At 45.4% G+C, this 18,716-nt stretch overlaps 6 protein-coding genes across 7 annotated transcripts; 3 read left to right on the top strand and 3 right to left on the bottom strand.

Annotated features, from left to right (window-relative positions):
• Window positions 1–173: 173 nt before the first annotated feature.
• LOC108155155 lies at window positions 174–1,415 on the bottom strand. The gene is made up of 4 exons (XM_017285815.2): window positions 1,058–1,415; window positions 808–1,002; window positions 505–745; window positions 174–431 (listed from the first exon to the last, which is right to left on the bottom strand). The coding sequence occupies exons 1-4, from the start codon at window positions 1,273–1,275 to the stop codon at window positions 282–284; spliced, it is 804 nt and encodes a 267-aa protein (XP_017141304.1). The 5' UTR covers window positions 1,276–1,415; the 3' UTR covers window positions 174–281.
• Window positions 1,416–1,518: 103 nt separating this feature from the next.
• On the bottom strand, window positions 1,519–2,400 carry LOC108155156 (28S ribosomal protein S10, mitochondrial). Its single transcript, XM_017285818.2, has 3 exons — window positions 2,312–2,400; window positions 2,029–2,252; window positions 1,519–1,954 (listed from the first exon to the last, which is right to left on the bottom strand). Exons 1-3 carry the CDS (start codon window positions 2,318–2,320, stop codon window positions 1,699–1,701), a joined length of 489 nt encoding a protein of 162 aa, XP_017141307.1. The 5' UTR covers window positions 2,321–2,400; the 3' UTR covers window positions 1,519–1,698.
• Window positions 2,401–2,432: 32 nt separating this feature from the next.
• Window positions 2,433–4,305, top strand: LOC108155151 (protein arginine N-methyltransferase 1). Of its 2 annotated transcripts, none has more exons than XM_017285812.2 (3): window positions 2,433–2,570; window positions 2,634–3,459; window positions 3,518–4,305. In XM_017285812.2, exons 1-3 carry the CDS (start codon window positions 2,549–2,551, stop codon window positions 4,209–4,211), a joined length of 1,542 nt encoding a protein of 513 aa, XP_017141301.1. In that variant the 5' UTR covers window positions 2,433–2,548; the 3' UTR covers window positions 4,212–4,305. The 2 variants fall into 2 exon arrangements, with proteins under 2 accessions (XP_017141301.1, XP_017141300.1); XM_017285811.2 differs by having other exon boundaries at window positions 2,434–2,570; window positions 2,631–3,459.
• On the bottom strand, window positions 4,260–6,175 carry LOC108155153 (probable histone-binding protein Caf1). The gene is made up of 3 exons (XM_017285813.2): window positions 5,836–6,175; window positions 5,218–5,778; window positions 4,260–5,158 (listed from the first exon to the last, which is right to left on the bottom strand). The coding sequence occupies exons 1-3, from the start codon at window positions 5,855–5,857 to the stop codon at window positions 4,449–4,451; spliced, it is 1,293 nt and encodes a 430-aa protein (XP_017141302.1). The 5' UTR covers window positions 5,858–6,175; the 3' UTR covers window positions 4,260–4,448.
• Window positions 6,176–6,368: 193 nt separating this feature from the next.
• On the top strand, window positions 6,369–9,055 carry LOC108155154. Its single transcript, XM_017285814.2, has 4 exons — window positions 6,369–6,739; window positions 6,882–7,044; window positions 7,145–8,058; window positions 8,648–9,055. The coding sequence occupies exons 1-4, from the start codon at window positions 6,697–6,699 to the stop codon at window positions 8,761–8,763; spliced, it is 1,236 nt and encodes a 411-aa protein (XP_017141303.2). The 5' UTR covers window positions 6,369–6,696; the 3' UTR covers window positions 8,764–9,055.
• A 1,200-nt stretch (window positions 9,056–10,255) lies between these two features.
• Window positions 10,256–18,254, top strand: LOC108156762 (rho GTPase-activating protein 92B). Its single transcript, XM_017288425.2, has 5 exons — window positions 10,256–10,632; window positions 10,932–11,200; window positions 13,121–13,296; window positions 16,147–17,113; window positions 17,175–18,254. Exons 1-5 carry the CDS (start codon window positions 10,583–10,585, stop codon window positions 18,017–18,019), a joined length of 2,307 nt encoding a protein of 768 aa, XP_017143914.1. The 5' UTR covers window positions 10,256–10,582; the 3' UTR covers window positions 18,020–18,254.
• Window positions 18,255–18,716: the final 462 nt, after the last annotated feature.

The following is an 18,716-nucleotide window of genomic DNA, read 5'->3' as shown; positions in this document are numbered from 1 at the left end:
AGAACTCTTTGTGGCCAGCGCCTGTGGCGGGAGTGGGGTATTTTCGGGCTGATAAGAGACGGATTTAAATGCAAATGGGATATTGGTAGATGTATCCCCTTATCAGTTTGATAAGTAAATATAGCTAAAACGTCAAACGGTTCATAAATTCTAACACTCAAGTGCCTTATTTCCATTTCCATCACATTTATCAATTCTTTTGAGAGGATATTTTATCTCTATACATAGGTACCTACATATTTTATTTCCTAAACTATTTTAATTACAATTATATTTCAGTCTTAGTCGAGTATTGATTCAGATCCAAGCTTGCAGTCGGGCTCGACGCCCTCGAATATAGGCTTGCTTTCACCGCCCTCTCCTCCTCCGCCACCAGCTATGATTTGGATTATGTCCTGCAAAGAGTATTGCCCCAAAAAGTTGTTGACCAGCTGCAAAAGAGAATCAGAATCGAGAGATGGGATGAGTGAACTCTCTTTTAAAGCACCCAAAAGGTACACCCACCGTTTGAACTTTGGCAACCACCGTTCCCTGTTCGTAGCTCCAGACATCATCTAACAATTCCACGCCCATTTCATTGACAAGGGAATGCACAAAATCATCGATGCGGTCCTCCTCCAGGAGGTTTTCAAAGTTGATTTTCAAATCACCCAAATAAAGCTCAATTTGCAGTGAAGTGATACCCAGGGGTGAGAGAGTTCTCAGCCTGAAGGAGATCAGGAATGAAAAGTCCTTGATGAAGGCTCTACGAAAGAGAGCGAGGGATAATAAGTAAAGAGTTTGATGCTAAAATAAGGATATGCCTACTCTGCAGTGCCATCGCCAGCCAGATTTAGGATATAGGCCAGCGATCCCTTGGCGGTGTATAGGGACTGGAAGTAGGTGTATGGGAAGTTAACCTGGATGGTGCTCCTGAAACCCGGCACGGGATTAAGGGTAAGAGTTGGAACCTCAAAGTCGGACACTCCGTGCAACTGGAAGTCATCGATGGAGCCAGTAAAGCTAAAAATGCGTGGTTTAAATAACTTGTCAGCGGACTAATCATTATGTTGCTTACTCTATGAGGTATTTGTTATTCATAGACGTCTGGCCAGGACCAAGAACGAAAGGATCTAGCGCGGGCAAGCCCAAATTTGGTATGGGATGGCACATACGCATGCGGAACTCTTCCAGGAAGGCACGGATTTGACTCTCGTATAAGCACTCGGCTGGTTCCAAACAACTGTAGAGTATGGCCATGGCCATAACGGCCTGCAAGAAGTATCCCTGGCGCATGTTGTTGCTGATCCGCTTCCGTTCGGCTTGGCCTCGCTACTGAGGAGCTAGCGGGCAGCCGTCCGGATTTTGTTTGCCCTCACTTCAAGTGGGGGCCCGTATCCAGGTGCCACTGTGTCCGTGTGTCAAGATACGACAACGAAGTCGAGCTAACAATTTTATTTCAATATTTGGCCCAACACTTATCTCCGTTAATCGCGGGTGGGGCTCCGAGTGCGATCGCTTATTAGTTCGGTTTATGGGTACGATTGCTGTTCTTCTATTTCAATTTATTTTTGTTTTTGATCAGCCTAATCTCAGCGCGGATGCCGCTGTTGAAATACGTGCTTGAATGGCCGCATAACTGCCCCCGACAAGGGGCTCCAAGTAAAAAACTATTAATAACATTTGCGTCCTACTGGCTAAGAGTTCTTTCAGGCTGCGCTAAACTTGCTCGGGGGGTTGGCGCAAGTGCTCGGGCATCTGCTGGAGCTCTGTCTTGGACACCTGCAGCGCCACGCCTTCGGGCAGGTTGCGTTCAATGTACTCCAGAAATGTGTCCAAGGTGGAGCCTGTCAGTTTGTGGAAATTCATGTACCGGAAGTGCGTTCGCACCTCGTACTGCACACGATGCTTCTTGTAGATGTGCACCGACTTCAGCAGTGTCATGCGCTCGTGGTCTGCCTTGCGTGGGGACCAGCTGTGGGTGGACATTGTTGAATCAATCGAAGATTTCTTTCGGATCTAACTGATTTGATTTGTATCCCCACTTACCACTTGCCCTTCTCAATACCCAAATGGTCTGCGGCGGTGGTGGCAAACCAGGTATAGCTCTTCAGCACGGCCGGATCGACGCCGCGCAGCTCGATTTCCAATTTGCTGAAAAGTTTATCCGGCTCCGGAACGGCTGCTGTAGTTGTAACATTCGTAGCTGCACTGCTGGTGTTTACAGATGATAGCGCCCGCACAGGTTGTGCCCATCGTAAAGTCTTCAACACCTGGAAATCAGAGCTATTGTGATTAAATATAGCTTTATTTGATAAATTGGATTAAATACCTGCAACATATTTGTAAACGAGAAATTATGCAAGGGCTATAGGTGCTAGAACAGCTGTTGGGCAGTGTTTCCCAACACTGGCCACAGAAGGCGCGATATATCAACTGATATATCAATAACATCCCTAATGCCGCTGTTTTGCACGTGCTGGCGGAAGTAAACATACAACCTTTTATTTATTAAACGTTTTGTACGATTTGCTGGAAAACTTTTTATTAACAAATATTAAAAACAAACATGAAAGAGATCGATTCCCCAGGTAAGTCAGCGCTGGTCACTAGAAGGAATCACAAAGTCAAACAAAAGTGTCTTTAAACAGCAGCCAAATCCCAGGCGGAGGAAGCACTGGCAAAGGAGCCCGCGGATCCATGCTCCGATGACGATGACTATGATGACATGGATGACGAAGACGATGAAAAGGACCAGGGCGAGGAGCAAACCACTTGTCTCTTCTGCCCAGAGGCCCTCCCCAGCATAGGGGCAGCCATTGACCACCTGGACAGCAGCCACAAAGTTAATCTGTCGCAGCTTCAAAAGAAATTCCAAATGGATCAGTATTCCTTCATCAAGCTAATCAACTACATAAGGGTCTGCAAGATAAGCGCCGAGCAACTGCTGTCGACAGAGCAGATCCTGTGGGACGATGAGAAATATCTGAAGCCCTTGGAGTACGAGCCGTGGCTGTGCTACGACTATGAAGTTCTCAAGACTGAAACAGAGACTGTGACGGTGCCCGAGTTGTTGCAGCGCATTGCAGAGCAATCCAAGCTGCTGCAGCAGGCCAACGAGGACATAGAGCGGATGCGCAACGACTATAAGGAACTGCTGCAGAGGGTCCATGAGGGCGATAGCAAGGATAAGGCCGCCGCCACCAAGGATCTGCCGCGCAATAATCTCTCACTCGATAAGGAATACTTCAACAGCTACTCCCACTTTGGTATCCATCACGAAATGCTCAGCGATTGGGTGCGAACCAACAGCTACCGCTCCGCTTTGCTCATGAATTCGGAGGATGTGCGCGGCAAGACGGTGCTGGATGTGGGCTGCGGTACGGGAATTCTCTCCATATTCGCATCACAGGCGGGCGCCTCTCGCATCGTCGGCATAGACAACTCGGAGATTGTCTACACAGCCATGGACATCGTCAGGTATGCTTCAAGTTTATCTGTTTTAGTAATTTTGATTAATAAATCCCTCTGTTCGTAGGAAAAACAATGTAAAGAACGTTGAGCTGGTGAAGGGACGGCTGGAGGACACCGAACTGCCCGAGGCCAAGTACGACATCATCATTTCCGAATGGATGGGCTACTTTTTGCTGTACGAGTCCATGCTGGACAGCATCATCTATGCCCGCGAGCATCATCTTAATCCCAATGGTATCATTCTGCCCAATCGATGCTCGCTTAGCCTGATGGGCTATGGCAATGACAAGCTCTATGCCGAGCAAGTGGAGTTCTGGTCCGATGTGTATGGCGTCAATATGCGCGACCTGGCCAAACGCTCCATCGAAGAGCCGCTTATGCAGGCGGTGGATCCCCGGTACGTTCTGACAGCGGCCGATCAAATAGCCAATTTCGATATGATGACCGTCGATCTAAATTATTCCAACTTTACGTACGAGTTCAGCCTGAAATGCACACAGGCGGGTCGGCTGTCAGCCTTTGTGGGTTTCTTTGATACGTTCTTTGAGCTGCCACGCGAGGTCATGTTCAGCACATCGCCCTATCACACGACCACGCACTGGAAGCAGACTGTGTTCTTCATTGATCAGCCACAGGAAGTGAGCTGGGGCGATGTCATAAAAGGGAAAATCATCTCAAGACGAAACACCACCGATGTCAGGGCCTTGAATGTGGAGATTCAGGTCTTTGGGAAGACCTATAAATACACCGTGGACTAAATTTGAATTCGATATTCGAAAAACTGCAATATATTGCCTTTTACAATATTTGTTTCTTTTAAGACCGGTTTTAATTAAAGATTCGTACAACATACGTTTGCTTTTGACAGAAAGTTGACTTAATTCGATTTAAAAATATGTAATATGTATAAATTAAGATGGAGCACTGCTAGATTTCAGGAGCAGGAGCAGAGAGAAAAACGTAAAATTGGTCGTGTGGGAAAATATATGTATGCTTTAAGCGGTGTTTGTTTCCAACTCGGAAGCCGGTATCTCGGGCTCCTCGTCGTTGTATACGTTCTCTGCCATTTGCCACACCTGCATTATGTTGTCCTCGGACACGGAGCAAATGATCCAGGGCTCGTTGGGGTTCCATGAGAAGTCGCTGATCTTGGCCGTGTGGCCGCCGTGAATGAAGAGCAGCTCTGGTGGTCCATCTTCAGCATCCTCTGAGCTCTGCTCCTCGCCTATTTTCGACAAATCCCAAACGTGCAAGCGACGATCGGTGCCGGAAGAGGCAAGAATGGTCTCGTTATGGGGCGACCACTGCACCTGGAAGATCTCGTCCTTGTGCGACTCGAAGGAATGTAGTTTTAGCTTCAGATTACGCAAATCCCACAGTGCCACAGTCTTGTCAGCGGAGCCCGTGGCCAAGATGAACTCCGAATAGGGATTGAAGCTCAGACAATTGACTTCGGCCGTATGGGCATCGACGGTATGCGATGGCTTTGAGGTGTTGTTGTTGCGCGTGTCCCAGATCATGAGCTTCTGATCGTCGGCCACAGAACCGAAAAGCGACTCGTGTAGCAGATGCCAGGCCACATCCTCAACGACAGCGGTGTGACCAGTGAAAATATTCTTGGCATCGATCACGCGATGCTCCTTGGGCGTGGCATTAATGTCCCACAAGCAGATGGTATGATCATCAGAGGCCGAGAGCAAGTAACCTTAAAAATGAACCAACATTTATAGATTCTACACAAAGGAGAGAATAGGATTGCCTTACCATTCAGGTTAGGATTCCAAGAGAGGCCATAGCCCTCTTTCTGGTGACCGCGCAGCCTCAGATCTGGCTGGCATTCACCGGATGGCTCTGGTTTGCTGGGATGTTTTGTGTAGTCAAACACCAGGACATCGCTCGACGGAGTTTTGGTAGCAATAACGCAAGCGTTCTGTGGCATATAACGAGCACGGTTCACCTCGCCTTCGTGATTGATTTTGATCTCAATCTCTATTTTGCCACACACAGAACCAAAGCCACCAAACTCGCCTTTTTCATTTTCGTAGTGCGAGCCATCAAACTGGGCATCTTCGCTGGGCAGCTGGACGCTGGCGATCAGCAAGTGATTCTGTTCGTCCGATGTGTGTGTCCCCAAAATGAGGCGATGCACCGAGTAATCCTTGCCGTCCTGCTTGGTCACATCGGGCAGCCACTGGGCCGTCAGGGATGGCCATTCCAGAGCGTGTGTCATGACCAAATCGTACAGAAAAGGGGTATTCTTCTTCCATATCTTGTACTCTTCGTTGATCACACGCTCCTCGACGGCATCGTCGAAAGATTCCGCCGCTTGGGAAATAAGTCACAAAATTAGCCTTAATTTAATTCACATTATATTCAACCTACCATTATCACTGCGATCCACCATTTCGAACGTGTGCACAAAGTATAATTACACACAAAAATTTGGTACGCGTCGCAAAAATCGGGCGCCAAAACAATGAAAGCCAAAGCGGCAAAACGCGTGCACAAGCCGGGGATAAAAAATGTATCTCACTTGCTACTGCCTCAAGTACGCGCGCTTCAGTTTTTTACTTAAATTTTACACACAGCAATGAGCACTAACAAGCACTTTACAACTTACTTATACTAAAACCAAGCAAATTAACAGCGCAAAATTGGAAAGAATTTTTTTCCTCTTTTTTTTTGCAAGCGCGTCGGCTGGTTCTAGAGATGTAATTCGACTTATCGATAAGATATACCGTCTGACACTCAAAAATATACCGCCCCTTTTTTGAAATATACCGATCAAACTCCCCTGTTTTAAACAAGATAACAGCTTGAGTTAACCCACTAACCATACAGTATTCTGTATACTGTTAAGCCGCGTAAAAAATACTAATAATTTTTTTTGTAGGCTTGCGATACTATCGACTGGACAGTCACGAAAATGTGACTGCGCGCTGTGTAAAGTTGCATAAACATACGATCGGAAAACTTTTATAAGATGATTCAAAACCAGTTTCGCGCCACTCTGCGGATCTCTGGAAACGGTTGCTTGAGCACATATAAAGCTGACTGAACCTCGGCTGCCGGTGGTCGTTGCAATTCAGTTCATAGCACTCTGCGGCGCGAGGCAGGCGCCGTAAATTGAGCAATCAACCGACCACCCGTCGAGAGCCCGGGAAAAATAATGCTAAACTTGCCCATATTCAAGCAATTGTAGATTTGCCAAATAGATTAACTAATGCAAATTGACTTGACAATATGACGAATGGCGTATACACGGACAGCGGCGAGCATGAATCGTGTAAGTGTAAAGTGGAATGGGCCCGCTGCGCCGCTGCCGAAGAAACTTTCTCTCTTGGCACTCGACGGTTTTGTTTGTTTTCAGCTCTTGTGTAATGTTTGACTGGTCTAAAGCTTGTTGTTGGTATGCGTTGTCTTTCCAGCGGCCAGTGGGAAAATGCATTCAGCGCAGGCCCCCAAAAATGGGCATAATGATGCCGAGGCGGAGCAGTATCTGGAGCACCTGCTGAAGGACGGCAGCCAGGAGGGTGATAGCGGGTCTGAGTTGGAGCTTCCGCCATGGTTCGATGAGCAGCTGTTCAAGCGGTACGTTAATTAGTTAGTCTCGCAAATGTTCTGTTCATCCAATTGTGTTTTTGTATGTAACTTTGTAATAATTTCCCTTCCTCGTTTCTGATTACTGCAGCGCTCAAGGGTACTATAGCACATATCGCTTCGTGATGAATGCGGGGATGCTGGCCGGGCTGATTTCCGTTCTAGCCGTGCCCTCGATTCTCCGAGTACTTGCCTGCACGCGACAATCATCAACTGCATTCACAGCTTATCGAAGATACGTGCGCACTATTTTCCATACCCAATCCTGGTACAATAATTCCGTGGCGGACAGAAAGAGCAAGTTCTGGACCAGCATCGCGGCTGTTAGACAGGCCCATGCCCGCTCTAGTCATGCGTGTGCCAGGCGTGGAGCCGGGCAGATCACGCAGAAGGACCTGGCCCTGACCCAGTTTGGATTCATTGGCTTCATAACCCTTGGAGCTCATCGCATACAGCTGTACGATAATGATTTCCTAGAGGCCACCACCCATATGTGGAGAGTTCTGGGCTATTTACTGGGCATCAAGGATGAGTACAACATCTGCGGTCGGAACTGGGCCGAGTCCAAGACCCGCCTGGACATAGTGATGCGAAAAGTTTACGAGCCAGCGCTGGAGCACACAACTGAGGAGTTTTATCGCATGACAGAGGCCCTTATCCAGGGACTGTGGCACGTCAACACAATGCTCTCAGTTGGGGCTAATATCTTCTTCACCAAGCGACTGGCCTGCGTAAAGGGCTACGAGTACTACAGTTTCGACCATCGGGTCGGGGAGAAGCGGGATCCCCAGCAGAGATTGTACTACTACGATTTAAAGCTGTGGGATCGGCTGATCGTCAGCTACGGGCTGTTTATTGTCACCTTTCTGCACAAGTATGCCATTGTGCGGTGGTATTTGAACTTTCGCGTATGGCTGGTGGATCTGCTCACGTACTATTTGCCCTACATTGCCATTTGGAAGTTTGGCGTCAAGTCCGCCTACGTGCGAATCTTTCGAAAGGGAGGTGAGGCACAGGAGTTTAGTTTGGGTTTCAAAGATGATTAGTCAAGCCATTTTTTTTTTGTTTGTTGGTGTCCAATAGCTAATAGGTAAATTATTAATAAATGCGCAATATAATTGTGCCTGCACGGGAATATACACAAATGTGTCATCACTTTTTGAGATGAATATTTAGTTTACAGTTCATTAACTTTAACGTTAATGTTCCACCACAAATTCCACATCAATCTCAGCGCCAGAAGCAGTTACACCTTTAGCTGAAGTTACATGGCCCGCCAGGAAAACTTGGCCCTGCTCTAGAAGCTGGATAGCCATGGAACTAGTATATTACATATACCTCGAAGCTCCTCAATGACTTGGCCAAGGATGTGCGGTGTCCTCGATGCCGCAAGAATAGCTCCCAAAAGGAGAGCTTCACAATTATACAATTCAAATTTAAGCTTCAATTTATTGCTTAAAACTTACGGCCTACAAAGGCCTACAGGCCTTAATGTATATTAAGTAGTAAGATATTCGGGGAGGCGCCGCCTTGGGCGCCTTGGTACATAATATAATAATATAAACCTTAATTTAATTAATTTTATTTATTGTAGCTTCTCTTTACTCAATGTGCGGCGGCTCCTCAACGTGCGGTGGCTCCTCAACCTGCGGCGGCTCTTCAACTTGCGGCATCTTCTCAACGTGCGTGTCAACGATTTCCGCTGAATAGAATACATTGATATATTATCAGAAGAATATTATATTAATTTTACTAATTTACTCATTTCTATCTTGCTGTTCTAAGAAAGTCTTATACAATTGAACGACACCGTTTGGCTCTGCGTCGAGTTTTTCCTGTCCAAACGTCACACTTATTGGCCCGCATTCGTTTGGTTTTCGGTTCTTTTCATGTTTTGTTCCTTGTTTTGTGGTATGGTTCATATATGCCTCATATAAATGTATTACAACGTCGATGTTCGCACCCTCGATTCGATATTCACCAAATTCAATATACATTTTTACGTTTTGTTGTTTTGCTTTTAAATTATGCGCCGCAGAATGGTATGGTTACTTGTAAAACCTATCGATATTTTATTAAAAAATATCGTATCGTATGATACGAACGAATTAATATCACATTATTTGGCGCTCAATTTTCACATTTATAATTTAACATATTTAACAGAGATGGATGATCAAGAACTACAATCGCTGGGCCAGCTGGTGGTCATCCACCAGGATACAGGAGGTGATGGCCAAAGTATTGACTTAAGTCCAGAGGCGGCGAATGGAGGAACAATTGTTGGAAATTATTTCAGGTAACTGCAAGGCCAATTTGGAAAATCGGACCATCGGTATCGGTATATACATATTATTTTATCTATTAAATTTCAGAACAAAAAGTATAGAGTAAGAGTAAGGGGTATTTTTTGAATTTTCGCTCTTTCAAATCGTACTTCCGTTCATCATTTATTCCAATGGATTGCATTTAGATCCTTGTCGCTCATTCACTTTCAAAAAATGTATATTTGGCGCGCCCACTCGGCTCTTTTTGCTCTCTTTGAATCGGTTAAGGCTCTCTTTTAACCGGTAGCACAAAAGTTGCGGCAACGTGGATATTATATAATTGAGAAAATGTTAGTCATCTGAAGCTCCAATAGCTCCAAGTTCTGTTTTAAAGCTATTTCAACGATATTTTGGAGCTTATTATTCCTACAGAGACCAAGAATGAATATCGGGATGAGGATATATACAGGATATATATATATATGAAACAAATCAAATTCATAAATACGTTTAAAACATATAAATTTGAGAAAATTTATTTATTAATTACGTTTTAAAACAGTTTATAAAACAGTATCTTCATAATAAATTAATGAAATAGGGTATACAATTGCCCATACTCGAGTGATTAGTCACATACCTTTTTGTTTTTTTTTTACCTTTTTCGCCAAAAACCTTTTTTATGTAAAATCCAACAAAAGCCAGTGTTTAAAATAAACCAGTCACGTAGAAAATAAGTGCATTAATTGTATAAAATTATGTGGGCATGGCTGAAAGTTCTATTTAGCTAGTAATATTGCACGGAATATATAAAACGAGAAATATGTATAATAGAACTTGAATTCATCAGTATTTTTACGGTATATTTTTAAAATGAGACCGTATATTTCGGTATATTTCTGATGGTCGACGGTATATCTTATCGACTTCAGCTTTATCGAGTCTGCGGTCACACTGGAATGGACGGAACAGCAGCGCGTGTCGAAGGAAAAAAATAAATATTATTATTAATAATATAATATATTAAGTGCGTTCGCGTGTGTGTGTGTGTTTGTGTAAGGAAGCAGAGGCAAGAAGCAGAAATAGCAAACGGAGACACAGCACCACCAGCGAAGACGACGACAACAACAACACCAACGGAAACCGAATGACTAATTTGTCAGTTTTTAGTATTTACTCAATAGCTAATTACACATTGAAACACAGCACAAAAAGAGTTTAGTTTACGTTGGAGACGCGAGCGGATACAAGAAATAGCCAAGATGAAGAGGCAATTCGCGAAGATTAAAATTGCGGCTGAAAATTTATCAAGGTAAGTTCAAAGGCCAGACACGACAGACAGAAGGGGGGGCAGCGTCGCCGACGGCTACATATGTAGATAGGTGTGTAACACCTCAGCTCTCCAGACAAACAGCCTGCCAGCAGGTGTTGCCTCATCACAACAACAGACGAATGTAACAACAAAACCCGACTCCAATGCCAAAATAAAGCGCAGCGTTTACACTTACGTCGTCGTTGACGATGTTGTTGCCTCCAAGTGGGCGCTCAAGTCAGCTGCTACTGATGACCTAACGGCATATTTCCATTCTTTTTCTTTGCCCCCAACAACAGATCAACAAAAGCAGACTGCAAAGATTCCGAGCTAGAGATCATCGAGAAGCAGGTGGACCGGTATCGTGATACCATCGAGAAGATTGTGCGTAAATTGCCAGCACTGAGCAGCAGTGGGGGGAGCAGCAGCAGCAATGGCCAGGTATCCACCGAGGAGCAGGACAAGCGGACCAAGAAGAACAGTCACTACAAGATTGCCCAGGCCCTGGATGAGTCTGCCAAAGAGTTGCCCAAGGATATGCCCCTGCAGAAGGTCTTGGCCAATTGTGGTTAGTTTTTTTCCCTCCCCTTTCTACCGACAAGTGTGTGTTGTTGTTCTGTGATTGTGATAAGAGCCCCGCCGGCGGGTGCACCGTGGTACGCATTCGATTTGATAATCGCTCTCAAGCGCATATGCAAATATGCATACATATATAGACAGCAGAGCGAAATACTTATGGATGGAGTGACTGTGTCACGGGCTTGCGTGCTCCCCAGTGCTTCTGTGTGTGTGTGTTTGCGGCCTCGCCTTGTCTGCGCTTGGCCTTGTGGCATTTACATTTCTCAACATCCAGCGTCGTTTTTTGATATATACTCAAACTGTGCTGTGCTGTGGCCTGCGCCTTTTTTAATCATTATAATAATTTGTATTATGACGGCTTTTTTTGCGCTGCTTTCGCTGTTTTTGTTTGCGGTTTAGGCTATATGTATCTATTTATACACAGTTTTTGTTTTGCCTTTCCGATTGGCTATTGAGTTATTGTATATTGTATTTCGCCACCGCTCCGGCCCTCTTTCTAACCGATTTATTGTGCACTTCATTTAAATTTGTTCCACCCCGGACCCGGTAAAAGTAAATGCCAATAATTATGTGCTGGCCTGACCAGAAAAAAGTAAAAGTTACGCCAGAGATTCATTCATACATCATCGTCATAATCGGACACACTCTGCTCTGCTCTTCATTTATTATATGCGGGCCGCTCCTCCGCTCCCCTTTTCGCTATTACTCATTTCGGTTGCTTATTTTTTTTGGCTGTATTTTGCATTCCACATATTGGCAGATATGTGTGTGTGTGTGTGTGTGGTGCGTCAATTGCAATTTAGTTGCAGTTGCAGCCAAAGAAGAGCCAAAGAGCAGCATGAACGCGAGTCAGTTGCAGCTGCAACCCCTTATAGTGGTTCAAGTGCAGTTTCTAGTTGTATAATGCTCTGCTAGGGATACAGTGCAGCCTTTGTTTTCCACATAAAGTTCATGATTAGACACGCACGTTCCACGTTCATACGTGTTTGTTGGGATGATGTGTGGTGGAGCGGTGCCTGAAACGCGATGGGAATTATTAGTGGTTTAATCAAGGGAAATCGATTCCAAAGCGGTATAAAGTGAATCAAGTTAATTTCCCATCGAAACATGGCTTGTTATGGAGGCTTAGGGCCTGCCCTACATTGAATTTATAAGCATTATTAGAGGGTAATCGAAATCGAACAAAGGTAATTCTCTAATGAACATCCTAATCTTCAAAGAAATGCATTCAAAAGTGGTGATAATTGAACAAATCTTCAAAGGTTTACATCTTAAAGTGTTATATGTACAAAGGTTTAAGGCTTTCTTTGAATGCGGAAATTCTTATCAATCTAAAGTGAATAGCACTGCGTTCACACGCTTTGACCCACTGTACTTAAGGGGCCACCCTTTTGCAACTTTATTGTTAGCCACGATGCGCTTCAATTCAGCTCAATTCCCTCTCAGCGTCGTCGCACACATAGGGGAACAGCACAAAGCGAATCTATCTCAAATGTTATACTCCAGTGCCTCTGTCGTCTTCGGTCTTCGGTCTCCGTGTCGACCTCTTTCCCTCTATAATGGGTTCAGCTAAGCCCCGGGTTGCCTGCCGCCGGGGCACTCAACACAATTATCACAATTTTGCTTACTCAGCTCGCTCGTCAACCTACGAGTATTCGCTGCCTGTCACCTCCCCCAAAATAGGGGGGCCGTCGCAACTCCCCCACCGACAACTGGAACTGGAAACCGGCAACGTCTCGGTGCTACCGCTCTGCGATAAGGTCTTAAATAAGCATTGACTTCCTCACTTGCGAGCGAGCGACAGAGATAGAGGCGACTCCCCATCTCCACTCCAAGCGGGAGCTTTGCATCATCTAGCCGCAGTTTGTATTGTAGTACTTTATTTTTCGTGTGTATTTCGCAATTGCAGGGGAGCTGGAGAAGACAATCGCAGAGTGCATCATCGAGAGCGAACTGGAGACGGAGACCAAGGTGGTGAGGCGTTTAAAAAACATCTTGGATAAGGAACTACAAGAGATCTCAACGTTGAAGCGTAATGTCTCGCGAACATTACAGGAATACACCTCACTGAAGCGCAGCCATGAGGTAAGGTTTTATTTTTCTTTCCGATCATAAATCTAACTCTCCATTAAATACGATTAACAAAAACACTTGGCTCCAAGAAAGAGAGAGAGAGTGATGAATAATGTTTCTTTCCGCTTTCCCGCGAGAGATGGCAATGGGAGATTGTTAAATTAATTAAGAAATTGAGTATGGAAATAATGAGCAGTAAAAGTTACCACCTCTGCTCGACTGGCACCCAGAGAGATAGCCGACTGACCAACCGATCCACACTTACCCGATCCAGAAATTGTCTCTGATAAACGACGGCACAAGAACATCAATATTGCTTAAACAACTGCCGCCGGTAGTTGCCGCCATGTGTATCTCAATCTCCACAAGGAGATCCGATCCATCAGTGGTTGCACAGTGGGTTGATGTTTTAAACACTGCAAGTTTACGGAGAATCAAACTATCTTGATTATAGCTCCAATAAGGGGTTTTCAGAATAAAAGAAGTGGTTGATAATAGCTGATATAATCATCGAACAAAAGCTACGGGGAACACTCAAAATTGGCTAGCTTCCCTTTAGATAGGGTATAAGATTACTTGTCATTGAGTTCTTGAGAGTTTCTTGGTATCCAGCTTAATATTCACTCTCTCGACACCCTAATGAAACCTTCTTTTGAGAGTATTCTCTTGCATAATCAGCATGGAACCACTGTACATGCATCAGCGGATGCCAAGAACCAAGTCTGCGGCGCCCAAGAAGCAATCAATTTTTAATTTCAGTTTATTGTTGCTTTTGTTGGCTCTCTTTCTCTCGTTCGCTCGTTCTTTCTTTATCTCACGTCAGGTTCTATTGTTATTTGTTGTGCCATGCGTTTCATTCGACAAAAGTCGTCGTCCGCTTACGTACATACATACATATATATAGATGTTATATAGTGTGTATGAATTTGTCGCTTAGGCTTTAATACTCTTTCCAAAGGTAGTATTTGTACTATAATTGTAGTAGGCCATAGATCGGCATAGATCTCTGTTCGTCTCGAATGCGATTGCATTCTTCTAATTTTCCTCCAATATAAGTCTAACATTTATATTTCTTGCCAGCACGGGACCGCCGCATGCGGCAGCGCCCCTCGGTCGGAGCCACCTGATGTTACATTTCATTACATTTCAATGTCCAATGACAAGCATTTCTTTGACCATTTCTTTTCTTTAGGGTATCCAAATCTCGTTGCTTTAGAGTTCAGGCTTTTGCAGCATTTTTATGATATGATTTTGATTGTTGTCGGGGTCGTTTCTTTCGTTATTGCCTTTATCGCGGGCCATTGTGCCTCTGAATGGAAATGGGTATAGGGATGAAGAGTGGGATGGGATGGGATGGAAGTAGAATGAAGTGAACGGCTTTTCGGTGTTCTGTTCCAATTTCTTGACATACGATTGGTTCTGCCTATAGAGGGGGAGACTCTTCGTACAAGTGTGGGACACCAAACGGTTATATTTTTGTAGGCAACCCAACAAAAATGTTACTTGACAAATTCTGAGTTTTTATTGTCATTGTTTTTGCTTGTTTTTTGCTTTCCGTTTTATTTTGCGAACAATCACGACGGACACATATCCCATATAAAGAAAACGTCGGGGATGACTAGTCGATGTGGGTCTCGGCTCGGTGTATGTTGTCTGTAGTCCGTTTAAGGTGTCGGAAGACGTTCATTGACATGCCTTGTCTGTCCAGCAGTAGTGACATCATAATTGGAATTGAGGCGACACAATGGATGACCATTTGGATCGGGCGACGGCGACGGCGTATCAGAGAATTTGAAACGCAAGTTATTTACACAGCTAGCTCCGGATAATCTTATCGCCAGTGGAAACAGGCCCATATACTCATACTTCGACTTACATACATATAAGAGGTGTATTGTATGGCTCTTGCCATAATTCGCTAATCAACGTTGCTCTACCCTCCCTCCAACCACCGTCTTGGGTTCTAATTGCATTCCCTGACATGGATCCGATACACAAAATACAGCCTTTGCAAGTGTTAACTTTGGTGTCTGGAATGTGTGTTTTGCTCTCTTTTGCCATGCGCCAATGGCATCCAACTCTCATGTAGGTCATCGAGAGGTCGATGTGACTCACAGAGTCTCACGTTGGGTCTGAAGACAGAGCAAATATTCATAATTAGATGATTTCCATTGTTTATTGTAGAGATAGCTGTCGGGTGTATAGTTATTTGTCACGTTTTCTGTTTTCTGTTTATTTTTAGAATCATTATCGCAGCTGAAAAGTGTGATGAATGCATAAATTGCATACTGACGAATCTCTATCCCATATTTATTCCCTGTACTCTCTCTTGAAGGGCTGTTTCGCACTCCATTTCGACCTGAATCAATTGCATTTCTTATCGCGGCAACTGTTTCCATAAGCTTCTTTATGAGTCAGGGGGAGGCGACGGTGCCCACACGGTGTCAAAGCCACCTTAGTCAGTGCTCCCCCCGTATATAGTATAGGCATGAGAACATATGTTGCAATATCGGATGCACACGCCTGCCCGCATGCCCATTCCCCTTTGTGTGTGGAAACAAAGACCTTGATTCCAGGCGGCAAAACAGCTGGGATTGAGGATTCGCGGTTGAGGTCGAGGTCTATTTTTACAGGCCTCTCGGCATCTCTCCTCTTAGTCATAAAGAAGTCCGACTGCATACGAAACTATTTCCAGTTTGTGGGCGTGGGCGTGGGCAGGGCAGGGCAGGGCCCTCGAGATAAGATAATTTTCCATACTTGAACTTTGGAGGCACATGGGAATGTGACGACTGGTTCGAGGCTTTGCTTATCAGTAAATGAGGAAAAGAGAGTCACACATTTCTTTGATCTATTTCCCTGTAGGCGGCCATACGTCTGGACGAGCCGGCGGCAAAGGTGAACCACATCAAGAGCCAGCAGGAGGAGTGCGCGCTGAAGCTGGAGAAGGAGCGCGATGCATGGGCCGCGCAGATGCTGGAGCTGATTGCCAAAGAGGATGAGATTGTCAACTGCATACGGGACTATGTGCTCAACCAAAGAAACTATCACGAGCGGGCGTTGCAGCATGTGAATGCCTCGCTGGCCCGCATCCAGGACACCATTCAGGCGACGGAGAAGTCGCGCTTTGGCACCTCCCTTAAGGAGCATCTGACGTCGACGCATCGTGAGATTTCCTATATCGTGGAGCTCTGCTGCTGCTGTCTGCTCGAGAACGGGCTGGAGGAGGAGGGTCTGCTCCGTGTGGGCTGTGCCAGCACCAAGCTCAGACGGATGAAGCACGCTCTGGAGGCGCAGCATGTGAAGACACCGCTGCCGCTGGACTACCAGGATCCCCATGTCATTGGCTCCATACTCAAGCTCTATTTGCGCGAGCTGCCCGAGCCGCTGCTCACCTATAACCTGTACAAGGACTTTATACGGATCGCAGAGCGTCACAGCGAGAACGAGCGGAAGACAGAGATAAAGGCTATACTGGGGAAGCTGCCCAAGGAGAACTATGCGAATCTGCGCTACCTCACACGCTTCCTGGCCCTCGTGCAGCAGCGTTCGGTGCACAATAAGATGAGCTCACAGAACCTGGCGATAGTCATGTCGCCAAACATGCTGTGGCCCCGCATCGATAAGAGCAGCAATGCCCAGGCCGACTACATTGGGCAGGTGAACAGCTCCTCGGCGGCCAACATAATTGTGGAGCTGCTGATCAGCCAGTGGGATTACTTCTTCACCGGCGACGTTGAGTTCTACGTGACGCTGCAGAGGCAGAAGCTCTTTGTCGAGGGCAAGAGCAAATCGAATTCCTCCAACGAGAACCTAGACAAACATGACAATGGTAAGTGGAATACGATAAGAGGAAGCAATGCCCTTAACTTATTGACTCATTCCCTCCACAGAAGTCATGGAGAGTCCACGATATGGCACTTTGCGCCGCCAGAAACCGAATGCTCCTTCGCCTCCCAGCACGAATGGGAGCAGCACGATCATGACAACATCACAGACGCCCCAACGGCCGCATGCCAAGGAGCTGTTCCCGCAACAAACACCGCAAACGCAGCAGGAGAAGCCTGCCAAGCCGCCGCTGCCCAATTTGCCGCAATTTCAAGTACCACCAGCCGCCGTGACCCTGCCAACCAACACACAGCTGGAGGCACTGCCGCCACCGCCTGTGACGCCCGCCAAGCCTGTGCCCATGACGCGAACACAGTTCTTTGGCCTGGACAACTTGCCCTCGCCCACAGCGGATCGCAAGAGTACGGACAGTATCGGAAGCTTCAAGCTGAAGCCAGATTTGCCCCAGAAGCCGCTGCTGCCCAAGCGGCCGGCAGTGCTGGGAGTGGGACCAGCAGCAGCTAGGAACGATGGCAGGAGCGACGATGAGGGAGCCACCACGCCCACGCAGGCATCAATTGATAATTTCAATGGCAGCGTACGCTATAAAACGGAGCATTTTCTTGAGAAACTAAAGCAGGAGAATTGTGATACGAATGGAACGAAGGAGGAGGCTCCACCTACGGGCAAAGAGAACCATAACCATAACCATGAACAGAACTCGACTGCAGTCGAGCCACAGAAACAGCAGCAGCAACAGCAACAGCAGAACTTGCAGGTACAGCCTCCGGAAAAAAAGCAGCCCCAGGACAAGGCAACGACACCCATTTCGCCCAACTCATTTCAAACGCCGAAAAGGCCAACGGTGCCAGCGCCGCCGCCTCCCACAAATCGCAAGCCATCGGAATAGATAGAGATAGGCATGCAGTGTGGGGGACGGAGTCAGAGTCATTAGGTGTTACTGTTTACCCGTTAAGACTTGAACGCACAGTAATATATAACATAATAGAATATATATACGATATAATTTATATACAATCCTTGCGGCAACGTAAGAGAAGACCCTTGTGCATTATTGAGGTGGAGATATTTGAGAACCTCTCGTGTATTCTGCATTTGTATTTTTGCCTTGTCCATAAGCAATCTAATTTGTACGTGTTTAGCCATATATAGCTATATATCAAGCGATATCCATTTATACATAGTGTGTAGTAAGGCCTCCATAACTCAATTGTCGAAATTTGATTTGAAATGTTAGCCCCTCGCGCAATCGTTGGCTCTCGATTGTTAATCCTTGTTTGAAAGGTTGTGATACATCATCTGAATGGTTTGTGTTTCCTTAATTTTTGCATTTTGCATTTCATTTTGTTTCCATTTTTTTCCAACAACGAAGATAATTTCCATGGCGATTTGTTGCTTCCGATGTATACATTTTTTTAGCTATTCCAAATTACATTTAAAACATTTCATTAAAATTATGAAAACTTGATTTATGAATGTACTATATAATTTGTATTCTTTTGCTTTATTAATTTGTAATGCAATTATTATTATTTTAATTTTACAATATAATTATGTATGAATTGTTGTGTATATAAAATATACAT

Source organism: Drosophila miranda, chromosome 2 (assembly GCF_003369915.1).
Source record: "Drosophila miranda strain MSH22 chromosome 2, D.miranda_PacBio2.1, whole genome shotgun sequence".
Lineage (NCBI taxonomy): Eukaryota > Metazoa > Arthropoda > Insecta > Diptera > Drosophilidae > Drosophila > Drosophila miranda.
This window is presented reverse-complemented; position numbering and strand designations above follow the sequence as displayed.

Excerpts from the sequence above, each read along its gene's own strand:
- LOC108155155 (XM_017285815.2), bottom strand. The coding sequence starts at position 1,275 with ATGCGCCAGGGATACTTCTTGCAGGCCGTTATGGCCATGGCCATACTC. Across the intron at positions 746-807 it reads GCTGGCGATGGCACTGCAGA|AGCCTTCATCAAGGACTTTT; the intron begins GTAGGCATATCC and ends TCTCTTTCGTAG. Across the intron at positions 432-504 it reads TGGTTGCCAAAGTTCAAACG|CTGGTCAACAACTTTTTGGG; the intron begins GTGGGTGTACCT and ends TCTCTTTTGCAG.
- LOC108155156 (XM_017285818.2), bottom strand. Across the intron at positions 1,955-2,028 it reads GGTATTGAGAAGGGCAAGTG|CTGGTCCCCACGCAAGGCAG; the intron begins GTAAGTGGGGAT and ends GTCCACCCACAG.
- LOC108155151 (XM_017285811.2), top strand. The coding sequence starts at position 2,549 with ATGAAAGAGATCGATTCCCCAG. Across the intron at positions 2,571-2,630 it reads GAAAGAGATCGATTCCCCAG|CAGCCAAATCCCAGGCGGAG; the intron begins GTAAGTCAGCGC and ends GTCTTTAAACAG. Across the intron at positions 3,460-3,517 it reads ACAGCCATGGACATCGTCAG|GAAAAACAATGTAAAGAACG; the intron begins GTATGCTTCAAG and ends CTCTGTTCGTAG.
- LOC108155153 (XM_017285813.2), bottom strand. The coding sequence starts at position 5,857 with ATGGTGGATCGCAGTGATAATG. Across the intron at positions 5,779-5,835 it reads GGTGGATCGCAGTGATAATG|CGGCGGAATCTTTCGACGAT; the intron begins GTAGGTTGAATA and ends TTATTTCCCAAG. Across the intron at positions 5,159-5,217 it reads TTGGAATCCTAACCTGAATG|GTTACTTGCTCTCGGCCTCT; the intron begins GTAAGGCAATCC and ends TTCATTTTTAAG.
- LOC108155154 (XM_017285814.2), top strand. The coding sequence starts at position 6,697 with ATGACGAATGGCGTATACACGGACAGCGGCGAGCATGAATCGT. Across the intron at positions 7,045-7,144 it reads GATGAGCAGCTGTTCAAGCG|CGCTCAAGGGTACTATAGCA; the intron begins GTACGTTAATTA and ends TGATTACTGCAG. Across the intron at positions 8,059-8,647 it reads GCGAATCTTTCGAAAGGGAG|CTTCTCTTTACTCAATGTGC; the intron begins GTGAGGCACAGG and ends TATTTATTGTAG.
- LOC108156762 (XM_017288425.2), top strand. The coding sequence starts at position 10,583 with ATGAAGAGGCAATTCGCGAAGATTAAAATTGCGGCTGAAAATTTATCA. Across the intron at positions 13,297-16,146 it reads CACTGAAGCGCAGCCATGAG|GCGGCCATACGTCTGGACGA; the intron begins GTAAGGTTTTAT and ends ATTTCCCTGTAG. Across the intron at positions 17,114-17,174 it reads CCTAGACAAACATGACAATG|AAGTCATGGAGAGTCCACGA; the intron begins GTAAGTGGAATA and ends TTCCCTCCACAG.